This window comes from Theropithecus gelada, chromosome 16 (assembly GCF_003255815.1).
Source record: "Theropithecus gelada isolate Dixy chromosome 16, Tgel_1.0, whole genome shotgun sequence".
NCBI classification, from domain to species: Eukaryota; Metazoa; Chordata; class Mammalia; order Primates; family Cercopithecidae; genus Theropithecus; species Theropithecus gelada.
In genome coordinates this window covers 75,061,464-75,078,555 of record NC_037684.1, presented here as the reverse complement: position 1 = coordinate 75,078,555, position 17,092 = coordinate 75,061,464, and the positions used below count along the sequence as shown (strand labels likewise).

At 51.3% G+C, this 17,092-nt stretch overlaps 1 protein-coding gene across 2 annotated transcripts in view; it reads left to right on the top strand.

The window, feature by feature from the left end:
• Window positions 1-17,092, top strand: part of DRC3 (dynein regulatory complex subunit 3) — a 41,946-nt gene that overhangs the window by 11,466 nt on the left and 13,388 nt on the right. For both annotated transcript variants that reach the window (XM_025362887.1, XM_025362888.1), the window contains exons 4-7: window positions 6,966-7,116; window positions 8,499-8,614; window positions 9,196-9,308; window positions 11,648-11,822. In XM_025362887.1, the coding sequence (XP_025218672.1) occupies window positions 6,966-7,116; window positions 8,499-8,614; window positions 9,196-9,308; window positions 11,648-11,822 (555 nt within the window). The remainder of the gene's footprint in view (window positions 1-6,965; window positions 7,117-8,498; window positions 8,615-9,195; window positions 9,309-11,647; window positions 11,823-17,092) is intronic.

Genomic DNA, 17,092 nt, shown 5'->3' with positions numbered 1-17,092 from the left:
ACAGACAAAATGTGGTCCCTTTGGAGTGACCAGCACACGCCCCCATAGTCAAGACACAAGGAGACAAGAAGCCGGTGACCCGAGGAACAATAAAATAAGGCCTGTGGGTGGTAGGAGGGCACCCCGAGGGTTAGGGGTATGCACAAGTGGCAGTGGACACAGCTGGGGGTATGGCGGCAGCTTTAAGGGTCCTGTGTCAGAGGCGATACATCAGATGGCTCCTGGCTTTTGCTTCTGCAACCCACCAACCCTGGGGGCTGTCTAGTAGCCTCTAAAGATTCCTTTTCTGCTTAGGTCAGTCAGGTGGCCTGGGTTCAGATCCCAGCTGCAGGTCATGGTGGCTTAGATGAGTGGCCCGGGAGGGTCAAGCACTGAGTTGTGACCGGCATATAAGTCTGTCCAGCTGTCCAGCGGGGCCAAACCCCGGAGGCACTGTAGTCTCGGAAGTTTGCCCTGCACACCAGACAGGAGCATCTAAACCCAACCAAGGGTCAAGCCTTCTATGCCTCCGTTTCCTCATCTGTCAGATGGGGACGATGGCCATGACCCCCCTGCCCAGGCCCTCGCAGGAATCAAGTGGGGTCATGAATGTAACGCATTTGGTTCGGTGTCAGGCTGGAGTATGTTCCTAACAAATGGAGGACTGTCGTAGCTGAGGGCCTTCCTGTGAGTGTTGGGATGAGGGGAACTTGGTGCAGACCCACTGAGAGATGACTAGAAGTTGCCATCCAGCAGAAGGAAAAGGCTTCCCAGGAGGAGGGAATGGTGTGAGCAAAGGCCTGGAGGTACATTGGGAATGCCTGCCTGCACTCGCCGTTGTGGAGCACAGGGTCCCTGGACGAGGTCAAAGGTGTGTGGTGCAGGGTGGGGCTCAGGATGTGGCCGGGCCTTGCCACAGTCAGTCAGGATGGCCAGAGAAGCAGTGGGAGCTGAGGAGGCTTCTGTCTGAGATGTATTTGGGGCAGGTCTACATTTAGGAAGGAATCCACCCCCGTGAGGATGGGTTTGAGGGGAATTGTGAGAATGGGTCACCCCAGGACAATGCCACCAGAAAGGATACTGTACCTGCAGGTAAGGGAAGCTGGCCCCAAACTGGCGGGAAGCAGAGGTAAGGCAGGGCCTTGCATGCAGGTGGCCGGTTTGAGAGGTGGCTTCAGGAAGCTGGAGTAAGAAAGGCAGGGAAGAACCAACACACAGGTGTGTCACCGAGACTGCTGCCGCAGGTGATGAGGGAGGATTCCCCTGGGCCTCGGAAGTGTCCAGAATGCCTCCCAGAAGTGACCATCTAAGGACAGGAGCCTGAGGCATTGATCCCCCCACCAGCTGAGGGAGATCCCGGGGGATTAGCTTCCTCGCCACCTGACTTTTGGGCTGGGTGGGCTTCTTTGGCTTCAGAGACATCTCTGAGTAAGAAAGTGAGTAATGAGATAGGACACTGCCAGCTACGGTCTCTCATGGCTACAGCTGAAGCCGGAGGTAAGCTGAGCCCCTGCGGCAAACAACAAGGGCATTTAGTGGCGTGATAATTGGCACTGCAAGGAAGGGGTGCTTATCAGCAGAGCTTCAAGGACGTGGGTTCCTTCTGCCTCTGGGCTCTGCCGTCCTCAGCATCTCCCCAGAGCTTGATTCTCTTATGGTTGCAGTCAAGGACACGGGCTTCCTTGTCTGCATCTAGCAGGATGGAGAGAGCAAGAACTCTCCTTCTCACAGTGGCCCTTCAGTCTGATCGAGCCACCTCAGGGTCTACACTGACCCTCAGCCTAACATCATGGCTGGGAGATGGCCAGGCTGGGCTTACATGAACAGCCTGGGGTGGGAGCACCCAGCTGTCACTGGCAGTTCCGCCAGGTCAAGCCACAGAGGTGGTGCAGTCTCAGAAGTTTGCCCTGCATGCCAGACAGGCAGCATCCAAACCCAGCCAATACCCTTTGCAGGGCTCAAGTCCTGATTGTCCAGCCTGCCCTGCCCTGTAAGGGCAAGGAAGCCAAATGCTTGCCAGCAGGATGTCTGGACGAGGCATGGAGGGCACAGGCGAACTCGAGAGCTGAGATTTAGTCAGCCTGTGTTCAGATCTCAACGCTGCCACCTACCAGCTGCCTGACCTTCGGCCAGTGACTTTGAGTTCTGGGTGCCCATTTACCCACCTGTAAAATGGGAATGATAGTAGTTCCTACTCCATAGGGTTGCTGTGAAGATGGATCCATTAGAGAACCTTTTGTGCTTGATACAGGGCCTGGCACGTAGTAAGTGCATGGAAAATGACAGTCAAGAACATTCAGATTAAGAGCTCACCCCAAGCAACTCCAAACCTTGCTGCTTGAAACTCTAGATTGAGCAGATGTTCCTGTCTTGGTGGGTCCTACACCCCAGGGCCCACATGTGAATGAATCTCCTCTGTTTGTTTTCCTCTGGACATTTGGAAAGTTTCATGGAGCTGAGGCCCTGTCCCTCTGAAGGGCGAGGCCTGGGCATGAGAGGGCATGGACAGTGTGAGGTAGACGTGCTTGTGCCCTGCCGGGACACCCCACTCTTGCCTTTCTCCCATCCTGCCCCTGCAGGGACTGGGCAGGAGGAAATCCCATCACCCTTTCCCAGTGGGGTGCTGGGTGCCAGGTATTCCCTCTGGAATATGGGAGAAGCTGGTAAAGCCCATCCCCAGAGAGAAAGAGGATGGAAGACGACCCATGGGGACAAGCTGCTGGGGAATGCTGAGATGTCTGGGTCAGGTGCTCCCGAGGTCTGGCCGCATCCCAGGGACCCTGGAGACCCTAGATGCTCTTCACCCAATCAGGCACTCGCCCTCTTGATGACCTGACCCAGAGAGTCCTGACGGATACTTCTCAGGTACTAGCTCCAAACCCCAAGCATCTTTGATTTTAGTCCTTATCTGCACTGTTCATCTGGCATCTCATTATGTACTTTCTTGTCATTTATATATTTATTAGGCTTATGTTAATTTCTGCTCATTGCATTAAAAACAGATGTTTAAGCAGAATGCAGGGCACACAGAAAAGAGGCTCACTCACTCCTGGCCTCTGTCCTTCCCTTCCAGAGGCCCCAGCCGCTTCTAAGTTACATGTGTGTCTTTCCAAGAGTCTTGTGTTAAACATTGTGCATGATTGTCACATCTGTCCAGCTACCCTCCAAGCACCTGCCTTTGGTGTCTCCTTTCCTCCTGAGTCATCAGCTCGCCCTCTCCGCTGGCTCATTCCATCACTCAGGTGCAGCGTGATGTGGGTTCCTAGTTCCCTGTAGGCGGGTGTCAAGGTTGTTTCCAATCTAGTGCCATTACACACAGTCTGTAGTGGACGTTCTTAAACAGGGGTCACTTTGTACCTGGATAAGCCATCTGCAAGATAAACTAGAGAGGAACTGCTAGGTCAAAGGGCATGTGCATTTTAAATTTTGACAGATCTTGCCAAGTGGAAGTGGAACTATTTACAAAGCCACCAGCAATGATGAGGCAGCCTGTCCCCTCTCACCTTCTACAACACACTTTGTGGAATCTTGCTGGGAGATCTCTTAAAAATTAAATCAGGTCCTGTCTCCTCGCCTCCCCACCCATACACACTTAAAACTCCAATGGTGGCCAGGTGCAGTGGCTCACGCCTATAATCCCAGCACTTTGGAGGCTGAGGTGGGCAGAGCCTATTATCCTAGCACTTTGGAGGCCAAGGTGGGCAGATTGCCTGAGCTCAGGAGTTTGACACCAGCCTGGGCAACACAGTGAAACCCCGTCTGTACTAAAATACAAAAAATTAGCCAGGCGTTGTGGTGTGCGCCTATAGTCCTGGCTACTTGGGAGGCTGAGGCAGGAGAATTACTTGAACCCGGGAGGCAGAGGTTGCAATGAGCTGAAATCACACCACTGCAACTGCACACCAGCTTGGGCGACAGAGTGAGACTCTATCTCCAAAGAAAAAAAAAGAAAACAAACAAACAAAAAATCCACTGGCTTCTACCATCCTTAGAACAAACTGAAGGCAGGGGCTCAGTGGCTCATGCCTGTAATCCCAACACCTTGGGAGGCCAAGGAGGGCGGATCCCTTGAGGCCAGGAGTTCAAGAACAGCCCTGCCAACATGGCAAAGCATTGTCTCTAATAAAAATACAAAAACATTAGCCAGGTGTGATGGTATGCGCCTGTAATCCCAGCTACTCGGGAGGCTCAGGCAGGAGAATGACGTGAACCTAGGAGGTGGAGCTTGCAGTGAGCCAAGTTGCGCCACTGCAACTCCTGCAGCCTAGGCAACAGAGCGAGACTCCGCTAAAAAAAACAAAAATAAAAAATTCTAAACTCTTGACCTGCATGGTCTTGCATGAATCAGCCCCTGACCTTGTCACTACTCCCATCTCAGCTTCTTCCCAGCCTCCTCCCCACCATGCTGCAGCCACCCTGGCTTTTGCTCAGTGCCTGGTATGTGCCAAGTTCTTTGCTGCCTAGGGTGTTTGCCTGTGCTGTCTTGGCTTCCAGGAATGTGCTCTCCTCTGCTCTTCTGCGCTGGCTCCCTCAGGTCTCAGATTAAATGTCACCTTCCCAGAGAGACCTCTGAATCTCCTAACTGAAAGAGGCCTCCCTGTTATTTTCTCTCAGGGTGCCATCTTGATGTTCCGTATAGCACTTAACCCAAACCATAATGATTTTACTTACTTTTTTAAACATTTGGCCGGGCCCAGTGGCTCACGCCTATAATCCCAGCACTTTGGGAGGCCAAGGCGGGCGAATCACTTGAGGTCAGGAGTTTGAGACCAGCCTGGCCAACATGGCGAAACCCTGTCTCTACTAAAATATAAAAATGAGCCGGGTGTGGTGGCGGGTGCCTGTAATCCCAGCTACTCCCGAGGCTGAGACAGGAGAATCGCTTGAACCCGGGAGGCGGAGGTTGCATTGAGCTGAGATCACACCACTGCACTTCAACCTGAGTGACAAGAGCAAAACTCCATCCAAAAAAAAAAAAAAATTAAAAAGAAAACATTTTTCCCCCGTTCCTAAAATATAAGCTCTTGCCCTAAGGGCAGGGACCCCATGAGCCTTGTTCCCCACTGTATCTTCATAACCTACCTGGTGCTGGAGGCCTGCTAGGTGACTAATAGTGTTTGCTGAATAAATGACTGAAAGAAATTCACTCAGAAAAGCATGCTATTTTTTTTTTCTATCTTTTGCATAGTACAGTGTCTAGATGCTATCCAATGAAGGTTTTTTTTTTTTTTTTTTTTTTTTTTTTTGAGATAGAGTCTCGCCCTGTCACCCAGGCTGTAGTACAGTGGTGCAATCTTGGCTCTGTGCAACCTCTGCCTTCCAGGTTCAAGCGATTCTCCTGTCTCAGCCTTCCAAGTAGCTGGGACTATATAGGTGCCCACCACAACGCCTGGCTAATTTTTTTTTGTATTTTTAGTAGAGACGGGATTCCACCATGTTAGCCAGAATGGTCTCGATCTCCTGATCTCGTGATTCCCCCGCCTCAGCCTCCCAAGTGCTGAGATTACAGGCGTGAGCCACCACACCCAGCCGAAATATTGCTTTTTTAAAACACTTTTTTGCCATTACTTTTAATGGCAAAAACTACAATTACTTTTGCACCAACCTAATATTAACTACCTAGTTAACGTTTTCCCCATTTTACTAAAAATAGAGTGTAGGGAGAATAAATAAAGGTAGTGGAATGTTTCCCTGGCTGTTATCCAGGGAATTCAAGGTTAGCCATAAATTGGGTTCCATTTAATTTAAGATATTTGTACCTTTCATGGGGCTTTACAATCTAAAAAGGCATGCCTGGCCAGGTGCAGAGGCTGAGGTGGGAGGATTTATTGTGACCACGAGTTCAAGACCAGCCTGGTCAACATAGCAAGACCCCATCCCTACTTAAAAATAAAATAGGGCTGGGCATGGTGGCTCATGCCTATAATCCCAACCCTTTGGGAGGCTGAGGTGGGTGGGTCGCTTGAGCCCAACAGTTTGAGACCAGCCTGAGCAACATGGCAAAATCCCATCTCTACTAAAAACACAAAAATTAGCCAGGCATGGTGGCACGTGCCTGTAATCCCAGCTACTGGGGAGGCTGAGGCATGAGAATCACTTGAACCTGGGAGGCAGAGGTTGCAGTGAGCCAAGATCACACCTCTGCACTCCAGCCTGAGTGACAGAGCAAGACTCCATCTCAAAAAATAAAATTAAATTAAATTTAAAAGATTTTTTAAAAATAAAAGGGTGTGCCTATACTAGTAACAGCAACTAAAACTACCATTACTGAATAGGTGTCAGGCACTCTGCCAATGCTTTTCATAGTTTATTTCATTTGGTCCTTACAACACCTGTAACACACATGATATCCTTATACCCATTTTACAGATGTGGACATCGAAGCTCACAGATGTTGGGTAACTCGTTCAAGGTCTCACCACGTGGTTCCGCAGACCTGAACCACGGTCTGGTGGTTCTTTGGAAAGCCCATTTCTGATGGAAGGTCTCGGTACTGCTTCCCAGCCTGGAACACCCCCATACCTGCACACGGCCTGTCACACCACCCACTGCTGATGGTGCTGTGGCCAGGCTGACTCTGAAAGAGTACTGAGGAGGGAGGTGCAGCTGTGTTTTCAACTCTGTGGCTGCCAAGAAAATGGACCTTTCTCGGACGGGCGCGGTGGCTCACGCCTGTAAGCCCAGCACTTTGGGAGGCCGAGGCGGGTGGATCACGAGGTCAGGAGATTGAGACCATCCTGGCTAACACAGTGAAACCCCATCTCTACTAAAAATCAAAAATATTAGCCGGGCGTGGTGTCGGGCGCCTGTAGTCCCAGCTACTCGGGAGACTGAGGCAGGTGAATGGCGTGAACCCGGGAAGTGGAGTTTGCAGTGAGCTGAGATCGTGCCACTGCATTCCAGCCTGGGCGACAGAGCGAGACTCCATCTAAAAAAAAAAGAAAAGAAAAGAAAGAAAATGGGCTGTTCTCCCTTTTTCTCCCCAGATCGTCTACCTCCGGCGGTTCAAATGCCTGCGGACGCTCAGCCTCTCCGGGAACCCTATCTCTGAGGCAGAGGATTACAAGATGTTCATCTGTGCCTACCTTCCTGACCTCGTGTACCTGGACTTCCGGCGCATTGATGACCACACAGCAAGTGTCTCCCTCTCAGTCTCCCAGCCCTGTGAGACACAGTCCTCAAGCCCCCAGGTTTCTTGGAAAAGAGGCATTGAAGAGTAGCTTTCCCTGCCCACAACTGGGAGAGAAAGGGCAGCTCCCTCTTCCTAATCCCTTTACCTGCCTCTGTCAGAGGGATTCCAGCAGCACCCTTGTGGGTACTGTTTCGTGCATGTTCCCAGGGGCCAGGCCTCTTCCACACACTGTCCCAGGGCCACATCACAGCTGGCCTGCCCTGTCTGGTTTTCCAGATGAAGAAGCTGAGGAGGGCTGGGAGCAGTGGCGCATGCCTGTAATCCCAGCACTTTGGGAGGCTGAGGCGGGAGGATCGCTTGAGTCCAGAAGTTCAAGACCAGCCTGGGCAACATAGGGAGACCCTATCTCTACAGAAACTAGCAAAATTAGCCAGGTGTGGTGGTGCACACCTGTAATCCTGGCTACTCAGGAGGCTGAGGTAGAAGAATTGCTTGAGACCAGGAGTTTGAGGCTGCAGTGAACTGAGAAGATGCCATTGCACTCCAGCCTGGGCAACAGAATGAAAAAATTTAAAAATTAAAAAAGAAAAGAAGTTGAGGAGGCTGAAGGAGGGCAAGCAGTTAGCCAGGATCACTGGCTCAAGGCCAAGCCAGGGTTCACCCCAAATTGGTGTCATCCCAGGAGCAGTATTAACAGCTGAGCTCCAGAGGGAACCAGGCCATCAGAGGCTCAGGCCTGCCGCTCAGGGGCGGAGTCAGGGCTGGAGGTAGAGACCTGAGTGTCATCTAAGGATTGCCAGTTGGCAGTACTTGAAGCCATCGTACAGGTGGGATCACTTGGGGCACGTGGAGTGAGGTGAGAAGGGGTGGGGACTGAGTTCTAGAGGTGCCAGCATTCCCCGCCAGGTGCAGGGGGATGAGCCAGTGCGGTGGAGAGAGCCAAGGGCCAGACCCTTGTGACCAGCCCTGTGACCTCACTCTACCTCTGTCCTGTTGTCCTCCTTCCCCAAAAAAAGGCCAGAAGGCCTGCTGAGGACTGTTGGGAGTGAGAGAGCAAGTCCTCTGTGGAGAACACCCAGTCTGGGGCGAGGGGAGCACTCCATTGCTGTAGCTCCTGCCCTGGGGTTGGCCCCGGGAACCCCAGTCTGCCACGCTGGCTTCTGCTCCTCCTGGTCTTTCCCTGATTTCCCTGCACTCACAGAAACCTGGTGAGGGTCATCAGGAGATGGGCATTCTCATCCACGAGACCTCATGGCTTTCACAGCCTTCACGCAACATCCCTGCCCACACGCAGGAGGCTGCAGTGTGGCAGAGGAGGCATGGCAGAGGCGGCGTGGCTCGGAGGAACCTCCTGTAATGATGCCACTCCCATTCCCTGGTCAGAAAGAGCTTGCAGAGGCTAAGCACCAGTACAGCATCGACGAGCTGAAGCACCGGGAGAACCTGATGCAGGTCCGGCTGCAGGACGAGCGGGCGCAGCAGGAGGAGCTGGAGAAGCACAAGGTACCGCTCTGGCAGGCTGCACGCCCTCGGCCCCGCTCAGAGATGCCCACAAGAGGGCACTGATCAAGTAAAACGGTCCGCAGGGATCCCCAGGCTCTGAAAACATAGAAATCATGCTCCCTCCACAGGGCCTGAAGCCCTCTCCCCGCCTGGCTCGTCTGCTCCCTGCCCCAGGGCCAGCTTCGTCTCAGTCCTGACCCTACCCCTTATTGGCATTCCCACCTCCAGCTGCTGGAGAGAATGTGCTAAAAACAGTCTGTCAGAGGCCCCTTCAGACCCTTAAGGCAGTTCCCCATGACATGCCAGAAACGGCTCGGGTCCCTTAGCCCAGCATGGCCCTGAATTCATGACTAGACCCTGTTGGCCTCTCTCCCACTGGTCCCCACCCCTCCTTGCAACCAGACTGAGCCATGTGTAACATTCTGGAAACAGCCTGCAGTTTTACGCCTCTGCACCTCTGCACATGCCATTCTCTTTGCCTGGAACATGCCCCCTCCTGACCTGCCTTCCTCATGGGCCTGTGAGACGATGCAGGAGCCCCTGACAGGAGCCGTCCTACCTAGGTGTCTTTCTGCCTGCAGACTGCGTTTGTGGAACACCTGAACGGCTCCTTCCTGTTTGACAGCATGTATGCTGAGGACTCAGAGGGCAACAAGCTGTCCTACCTGCCTGGTGTCAGTGAGCTCCTTGAGGCATATCCTTCTGAGTTCATGGCTGTCTCACAGCCTGTGCCACCAGCCTGCCTTGGCAAGACTCCTTCCGCTCTAGGCCTCAGTTTCTCCATCTCTCTTGTAAGACCCTGGGAGGCAAAATCTCCACTTGAGAGTAATGTACCCAAGAGGCAGTTCAGAGCCAGGTCAGCTGAGCTGCATGGGGGAGATGCTGTCTGGATTTCAGGGACATGTGGAGTATCTGGTCAGCATGGCATGGGCTGGCCGTGTTTGGCAAGCCAGGTTTTCAGTGGTGGAGAAGTGGATTGAAATGTGTTCTCATTAGCCGTACTTGCTTGTCCCTGTTGTGCACCTGGATCTGGTATTTATTGTTTTCTCAACCACCCCACTAGGCAGGTACCATCATTAACCCCATTTTATAGTTGGGGGAAACATAGCTTGACTGTCCAGGGTCACCCCATTAGAGGCCAGCTTTTGAAGCTTTGTCTGTGGGGCCTGAGAAGCTGATTCTTTCCCCAGTTGCCTGGAGCCCAGAGGATGTGGTTGGTACCTGTCATTAGGGCCATGGCCATGACCACCAACCAATGGGCTTAAATTGTGAGCTGAGGGACTCAGGACAGAATCAAGGAGCTCCTGGATCTGAGAGCTCTGAGCTAAGGCATCCAGTCACAGATGAGTCTGTGGAGCCACCTTCACTGGATAGAGAGAAATTCACTCAAAAACCTGACCTTCTGGGCCTATGAGGTGGCTCATGCCTATAATCCCAGCACTTCGGGAGGCCAAGGCAGGAGGATTGTTTGAGGCCAGGAATTTGAGACCAGTCTAGGCAACGTAGTGAGACCCTATCTGTATTAGTCTGTTTTCACGTTCCTGATAAAGACATACTTGAGACTGGGCAATTTACAAAAGAAAGAGGTTTTGGGTTTTGTTTTGTTTTGTTTTTTTGAGACAGCGTTTCGCCCTTGTTGCCCAGGCTGGAGTGCAATTGTGCAATCTCGACTTACTGCAACCTCTACCTCCTGGGTTCAAGTGGTTTTCCTGCCTCAACCTCCCAAGTAGTTGGGATTACAGGCATGTGCCACCACACCCGGTTAATTTTTTTTTTGTATTTAGTAGAGACTGGGTTTCACTATGTTGGTCAGGCTGGTCTCCAACTCCTGACCTCAGGTGATCCACCTGCCTTAGCCTCCCAAAGTGTTGGGATTACAGGCGAGAGCCACCATGCCCAGCCAGAAAGAGGTTTAATTGGATAGACAGTTCCACATGGCTGGCGAGGCCTCACAATCATGGCAGAAGGCAAGGAGGAGCAAGTCACATCTTATGTGAGTGGTGGGCAAAGAAAGAGCCTGTGCAGGGAAACTCCCATTTTTAAAACCATCAGATCTCGTGAGACTCATTCACTATCACGAGAACAGCGCAGGAAAGACCCACCCCCATAATTCAGTTACCCCCCACCGGGTTCCTCCCAGAACACATGGGAATTGTGAGAGCTGCAGTTCAAGATGAGTTTGGTTGGGGACACAGCCAAACTATATCACCATCTCTCAAAAACAACCAAACACACCTGACATTCTGGAAAGAATGAGGGCAGGGTGGTGAGGAACAGTGAACAGCAGAGCTCCTGGGCTGGGTTGTTTCTGCCAGCTGGTGACCCAGGTTTGCCTTGGCTGTAGCCCCGTGTAGCCATGTGACTTTGGCAAGGCATTTCATCTCTCCGGGCATCAGTTTCCATCCCACAGGATCACCAAGGTCCCGTGGGCTTTACCTTCCTGACTCCAAGGACTCCATGTGGCAGGCTCTTTTGCACCCTCAGCTGCAGATGAGGAAACTGAGGCCCAGAGAGGTGAAGTGACTTGCCAGGATGGGTCCTGGAAGCAGTGGCAGAGCCAGGACTTGAACATCCCCAGTACAACTGCAGCAGCTGAGCACCAAGACAGGCCCTCAGTAAGGGTGCCCTTCCAGATAGCACACAAGAGACAGAAACGCACACTGCCTGCTTCCCCAGCTGGGACCGGCTCACAGGCCCCCAGGTTCCCTAGGCCTCTCTTCTGGGACCTCTCTGAGCATGTCTGCCTTCTGCTCTGTAGACTCCCCAGTGGTCCCTGCCTCCTTCCTTCACACAGGCCCCATTCCTGAATCCCTCAGGCTGAGGGTGGGGACGCACCAAACACACATTGTACCCACATCTCAGTCCTGGCTCTCTGGGCCTTTGATTTCTTCATCCACCAAATGAACCACATGAGACCAGGAGTTTGAGTCCCACACACTGTTGAGCGCACAGTGCCAGGGTTACCAACACCTTTGCCATGCCCTCCGCAGCCTGCTCCTGAAACAGCTGTGGATTTCCTTAACGGCCACTCACCTACAAGGACAAGTTTGTCATCATCTGCGTGAACATTTTTGAGTATGGCCTGAAACAGCAGGAGAAGCGGAAAATAGAGCTTGACACCTTCAGTGAATGTGTCCACGAGGCTATCCAGGAAAACCAGGAGCAGGGCAAATGCAAGATTGCCCAGTTCGAGGAGAAGCACTTGTCGGTAGGCCCCGAGCCTCCTGAGGCCCTCCCTGCTCTTGCCACCCCCACTGTAGAGGGGCTGCAACTCCTGTACCCTCTGATGACCCCTGAGGCCAATGGTTATTGTCCCCATTTGCAAGAGATCACACAGCTAATCAGTGGCAGAGCCAAGGCCTGCCTTACCCCAGCCCCACCAACTACAGCTCCCCACCACTTGACGTGTGGCCTGTGGATCTTTGTCACACAAAGCGCCCTTGGGATTCAAGGTCAGCTCCATCCCCGAACTTATCATCATCATTACTATTAATAACAGTATTAGTATTACCATTACTATTTTGACTAATGATTACCATCCTTTTGTTCATTCATTCATTCATTTAATAGACGTTTTCTGAGCTCTACTCTCTGCCTGCTCCTAGGAAGCTAGAGCCACACTGGACATGGTTCCTGCTCTTGTGGGGCTCAGACCCAGGCCCAGGCCCCAGCCCTGACCTGAGCAAGCAGAGGAATCAGTGCCATCCTGGAGGGAAGCCTGGGGAGCCTTCGGGGTGCCCTAGGGGCACCTTATCTCAGGCGGGGGAGTTTAGGGAAGGCTGAGGCTCACAGAAGAAAGAAAAGTTGATGGAGAGGAAGGGTGTTCCTCCACCCCCTAGGAGCAGCAAAGGAGAAGGCTCTGGGTGGTCAGGACTCGGCCTAACCAGGCCATGGGGTCCAGCCCAAGCAGAGGCCATTGGGAAGGGCACCAGTCTTTGTATTTGATGGCAGCTGCCTCTTTGAGTTGGCATTACTTTTAAAGACAGGATGCTTAGCCTATTGTAAATCACAGATCTTTGTGAGATGCTAAGGAAAGCTGTGGACCTTCTTTTTCCTCCAAAAACTGTTCACACACACCAAGCTTGCTTGTAGCATAAGGGGCTTTAGGGATCCCATAAGGCCCTTCCTTGTTGTGAACTTAAAGTAGAGCAAAGTCCCTCGATGCACAAGTTCAGATCCGATGGAGTCAATGATCCACTCCCAGGTGCTTCCCGCCTCCCCCACGGCCACCCCCATTCCTGTCTCATTAACCTCCAGGGCCTCACATGCTGTGTGATTTAATTCTCAAGACCCTCCTTATTATATTTTAGGGAGCAGGGGTTACTGTGTTCAACCAGAAGTTCAAAACTGTCGGCAGAGGAATACATTTGGCTCACATATGTGTTTTATTTGGCCTATGTAGGGTTTTAAAACATTTTGAACATCCTGCTGACATTAGAAACTAGCAGATTTCGCAGAAAAATTTGTGGTTGCCAGCTTCTCTGGAAGCAGCTGTCATCAGGGCTTGAGTGGCAGTTGTTCCCTCTGGACAGGTCATGTCTCCAGTCCCCCCAGTCCCTGTCCAGCCTTTCTTCCTGACATTTATCTGGTCCCTGTAGCCACTGGGCTTGGGAGTGTCAGCTATCTGGCGCTTCCTGAGGCCCGGTGCAGGGACCCAGCCCCTCAGCAGCGAGTCCCTCTGCAGAAGTAGGATGTGGGCCATGCCAAGCCTGATTTGGAGCATGGAACGTGCCACTTGCTCCTCCGTTCAGGCACCTGCCTTCAGTGCGGGCCAGCTCCTCAAAGGCCACCTCGGATGAGCTGACTACCCTAGTGCTCCCCTTCTAGAGCCAAGAGCAGTGGATCCTGCCCAGCCTGCATGCGGAGTCCCCGGGCCCTGGAAATGTGCTCGCATCCAGGCCCAGCAGCACCCACTTAGACTGGGGCGTGGCCTGGCACAGGGATTTTCCATTGTTCCACGGGTGCTTTCCATGCACAGCCTAGATAGAGGCCACTGACTTAGAAGTTCCCAAGACCCCATAGGCCCTGCAGACCCCCAGTTCCCTCCCTGACAGGCCCTCTCCTATAGTTTTTCCTACGCTCCTCCCACTCACCCCCATTAGGCCTCATCCACTGCACATGCGCTGCTCCAGGTGCCCAGTGAGCCACGTTTCAGGGTCATGGTGCAGCCATGTAAGGCTTGGGGCTCAGGCAGACTCCTCACTGGTGACCCAGAGATCCATTATGGACCCTCTCCTAGCCTCCATTTCCTCATGTGCAGAACAGAGATAACCACCTCGAAGAACTGTAGTGAGAAACAGAGACAGAGAGGGAAAGCACTTGTGCAAGGCCTGGAGCAGAGTCAGCCTAAAAGGATGACAGCGTGTCTGTGTGTAGTCAGCTGCACTCTTGAATGGGTGGTGTGTGCACATGGCACAGACTGAACAATGACCACCAGGGGATATGGTCTCCCTCCTACTCCTGTATCTGTGTGTGTGTGTGTGTGTACGCGCGCGCGTGCGCGGGCGCATGCGCATAGCATGCCCTATTGTGTACTTTGCTTTCCTGTGTGTGTGTGTGAGCATAGCATGCCCTGTTCTGTGCTTTGCTTTCCTGTGTGTGTGAGCATAGCATGCCCTATTCTATACTTTGCTTTCTTGTGTATGTGTGTGTGTGTGTGCATAGCTTGCCCTGTTCTGTACTTTGCTTTCCTATGTTAGGTATCTTGGAGAGCCTTCCAAAATGAAAGTTACTTCATTTTTTTATAACTAAAATATCACATTGCATGGGTGAGCCGTAATTATTTAGCCAGTCCCTGTTGATGAACAGTTAGGTTTTTTCCCAACCTTTTGCTCTTTAGTGTTCCACTGAATAAGTTGGTGCAAGTTTGACCTGCAGGATGAAGTCCTAAAAGTGGAAACTGTGCATTGTTGTTTTTCATGGTTATTGTCCAACTGTAACCCACAGAACCTTTACCCTCCACAGCCATCGTCAGGCCAGTGTCATGGGCTTCCTCATTTTGCCAGTCTGTGCACCCTGAGTATGCATTTATTTTCTCTTAAGTGGGGATGAGCAATACATGTTTTACAACCATTTGTGTTTCTTATTCTGTGAATTATTTGTACTTATATTTTGCCCTTGCCCACTTTTCTATTGGGTTTTTGGTTTCTCTCTCCCTCTCTCTCAAATTATTTATTATTACTATTTTTAGAGATAGGGTCTAACTCCATTGCCCAGGTTGGAGTACAGTGCACCATTATAGCTCACTGCAGCCTCGAACTCCTGGGCTCAAGCAATCCTCCTGTCTCAGCCTCCTGGGTAGCTGGGACTACAGGAACACAACACCACACCTGGCTGTTTCTTTCTTTTTTTCTGTTTATTTTTTTAGCTAGTCAAATTTAGCAGTGGGAGATTGTATACCAACTTTAGTGACCCACCAAATTTAATAAGTTCTGATAACCTACTACCATCAGACCAGACCTTTCTTTTTTAAAAAGTTATTACCTGGCTGGGCATGGTAGCTCATGTCTGTAATCTCAGCACTTTGGGAGGCCAAGGTGGGTGGATCACTTGAGGTCAGGAGCTCGAGACCAGCCTGGACAACATGGTAAAACCCCATCTCTACTAAAAATACAAAAATTAGCCAGGGTGGTGGTACACGCCTGTAATCCCAGCTACTTGGGAGGCTGAGGCAGGAGAATCACTTGAATCAGGAGGTGGAGGTTGCAGTGAGCCAAGATCGTGCCACTGCACTCCAGCCTGGGCAATAGAGCAAGACTGTCTCAAAAAAGAAAAAAAAAAAGTTATTACTTTGTAGGAGCTCTTTATAGATTTTGTCAGTGAAATTAAGGGCAGATATTTTTCCCAGTTTGTGTTTTATCTTGCAGTGTTGTCTGTGGTGCTTTTACCATTCAGAAATAAAATTTTTTTGGCTGGGGGAGGTGGTTCACAACTGTAATCCCAGCACTTTGGGAAGCTGTGGCAGGAAGATCGCTTGAGCCCAGCAGTTTGAGAGCAGCCTGGGCAACATAGTAAGACCCCGTCTTAAAAGTAAATACATAAATAAATTTAAAACAACTTTTAAATTTTTAAGGTAGTAGAATTAGTGCATGCATAATTCACTGGGCTTGGTGGCAGGCACCTGTATTCCCAGCTACCCGGGAAGCTGAAGCGAGAGAATCGCTTAAAACTGGGAGACAGAGGTTGCAGTGAACCGAGATCGCATCCCTGCACTCCAGCCTGGGTAACAGAGTGAGACTCTGTCTCAAAGGAAAAAAAAAAAAATCTCCCAGGTTTTCTGCTAGCACTTTTATGGTTTAACTTTTTACATTTGAATCTTCATCAGTAGTGTGTTTTCATGTAATGTTTGAGGTAGGGATCGAGCCTGGTTTTCCTCCAGAGAGGGCAGCTATTATTATGTCATTCACCCGCCTCAATCATGCTGTTACTCCATCCTCCTTCATGACTAGTACCAGGCATCAACAAAAACAAGCCAACATCACATCTGGTGGTGGTGGTAACCCAGGCCCTTTGCTGGTAAGCAGCTGGTAATCAGTGCTGTTTGGACCCCAGGTTGCCATATACCCTCTGAGCACCCCCTCATTCCAAAGGGCTCAGCATCTATTTAGCAGTAGCTTCCACTTGCTCACTGGGGTTCTGTGTGGGTTCAATTCATCTCCTCAAAGACTGGAACTGTCTTTCCTTGCCAGTTTTTCCTGGCCTGTGCCTGTGATAGGCCTTTTATAGGAGCCTCCGATAGCTGAGCTCCACTGTGCGCCAGGTGCTTCCTCTGATCCCCAGGACCCTGTGAGGCAGAGATGCTTCTCCCCATTTACAGTGAGGAAACTGAGTCAGAGAATGAAAGTGGGTCTGTCAAGGTCACACTGCTAAGTGACCCGGGCAGGATTCAAATTCAGGTCCACCTAAATCTGAAGTTGTAAGGCAGGTACATTTTTTCCTCTAGCTTATCAGGGTCACTGACTAGGACCAATAATTAAACTGACATAAGACAAACAAGAGAAAAGCATACAAATTTTATTGAGTAATTTTCACATGTACATGGGACCATTCACAAGCAAAATGAAGACTCAAGAAGCCGTTAGGGCCGAAAGCTTCTACACTTGGTTGGACAGACAGTAGTGAATTGTGAGAATGTGACAAGACAAAGAGGTTTGGGCTAAGGCAGTTCATCGTGGAGAAGTGACGAGGCAGATGAGGGTAAGTTTCACAAGGCTTGTTCACACAGATTCCGCTTGGCCCGGACTCCCTCCCTCTGATGATAAGAATGGCGCCGGGCGCGGTGGCTCAAGCCTGTAATCCCAGCACTTTGGGAGGCCGAGGCGGGCGGATCACGAGGTCAGGAAATCGAGACCATCCTGGCTAACATGGTGAAACCCCGTCTCTACTAAAAATACAAAAAACTAGCCGGGCGTGGTGGCGGGCGCCTGTAGTCCCAGCTACTCGGAGGCTGAGGCAGGAGAATGGCCTGAACCTGGGAGG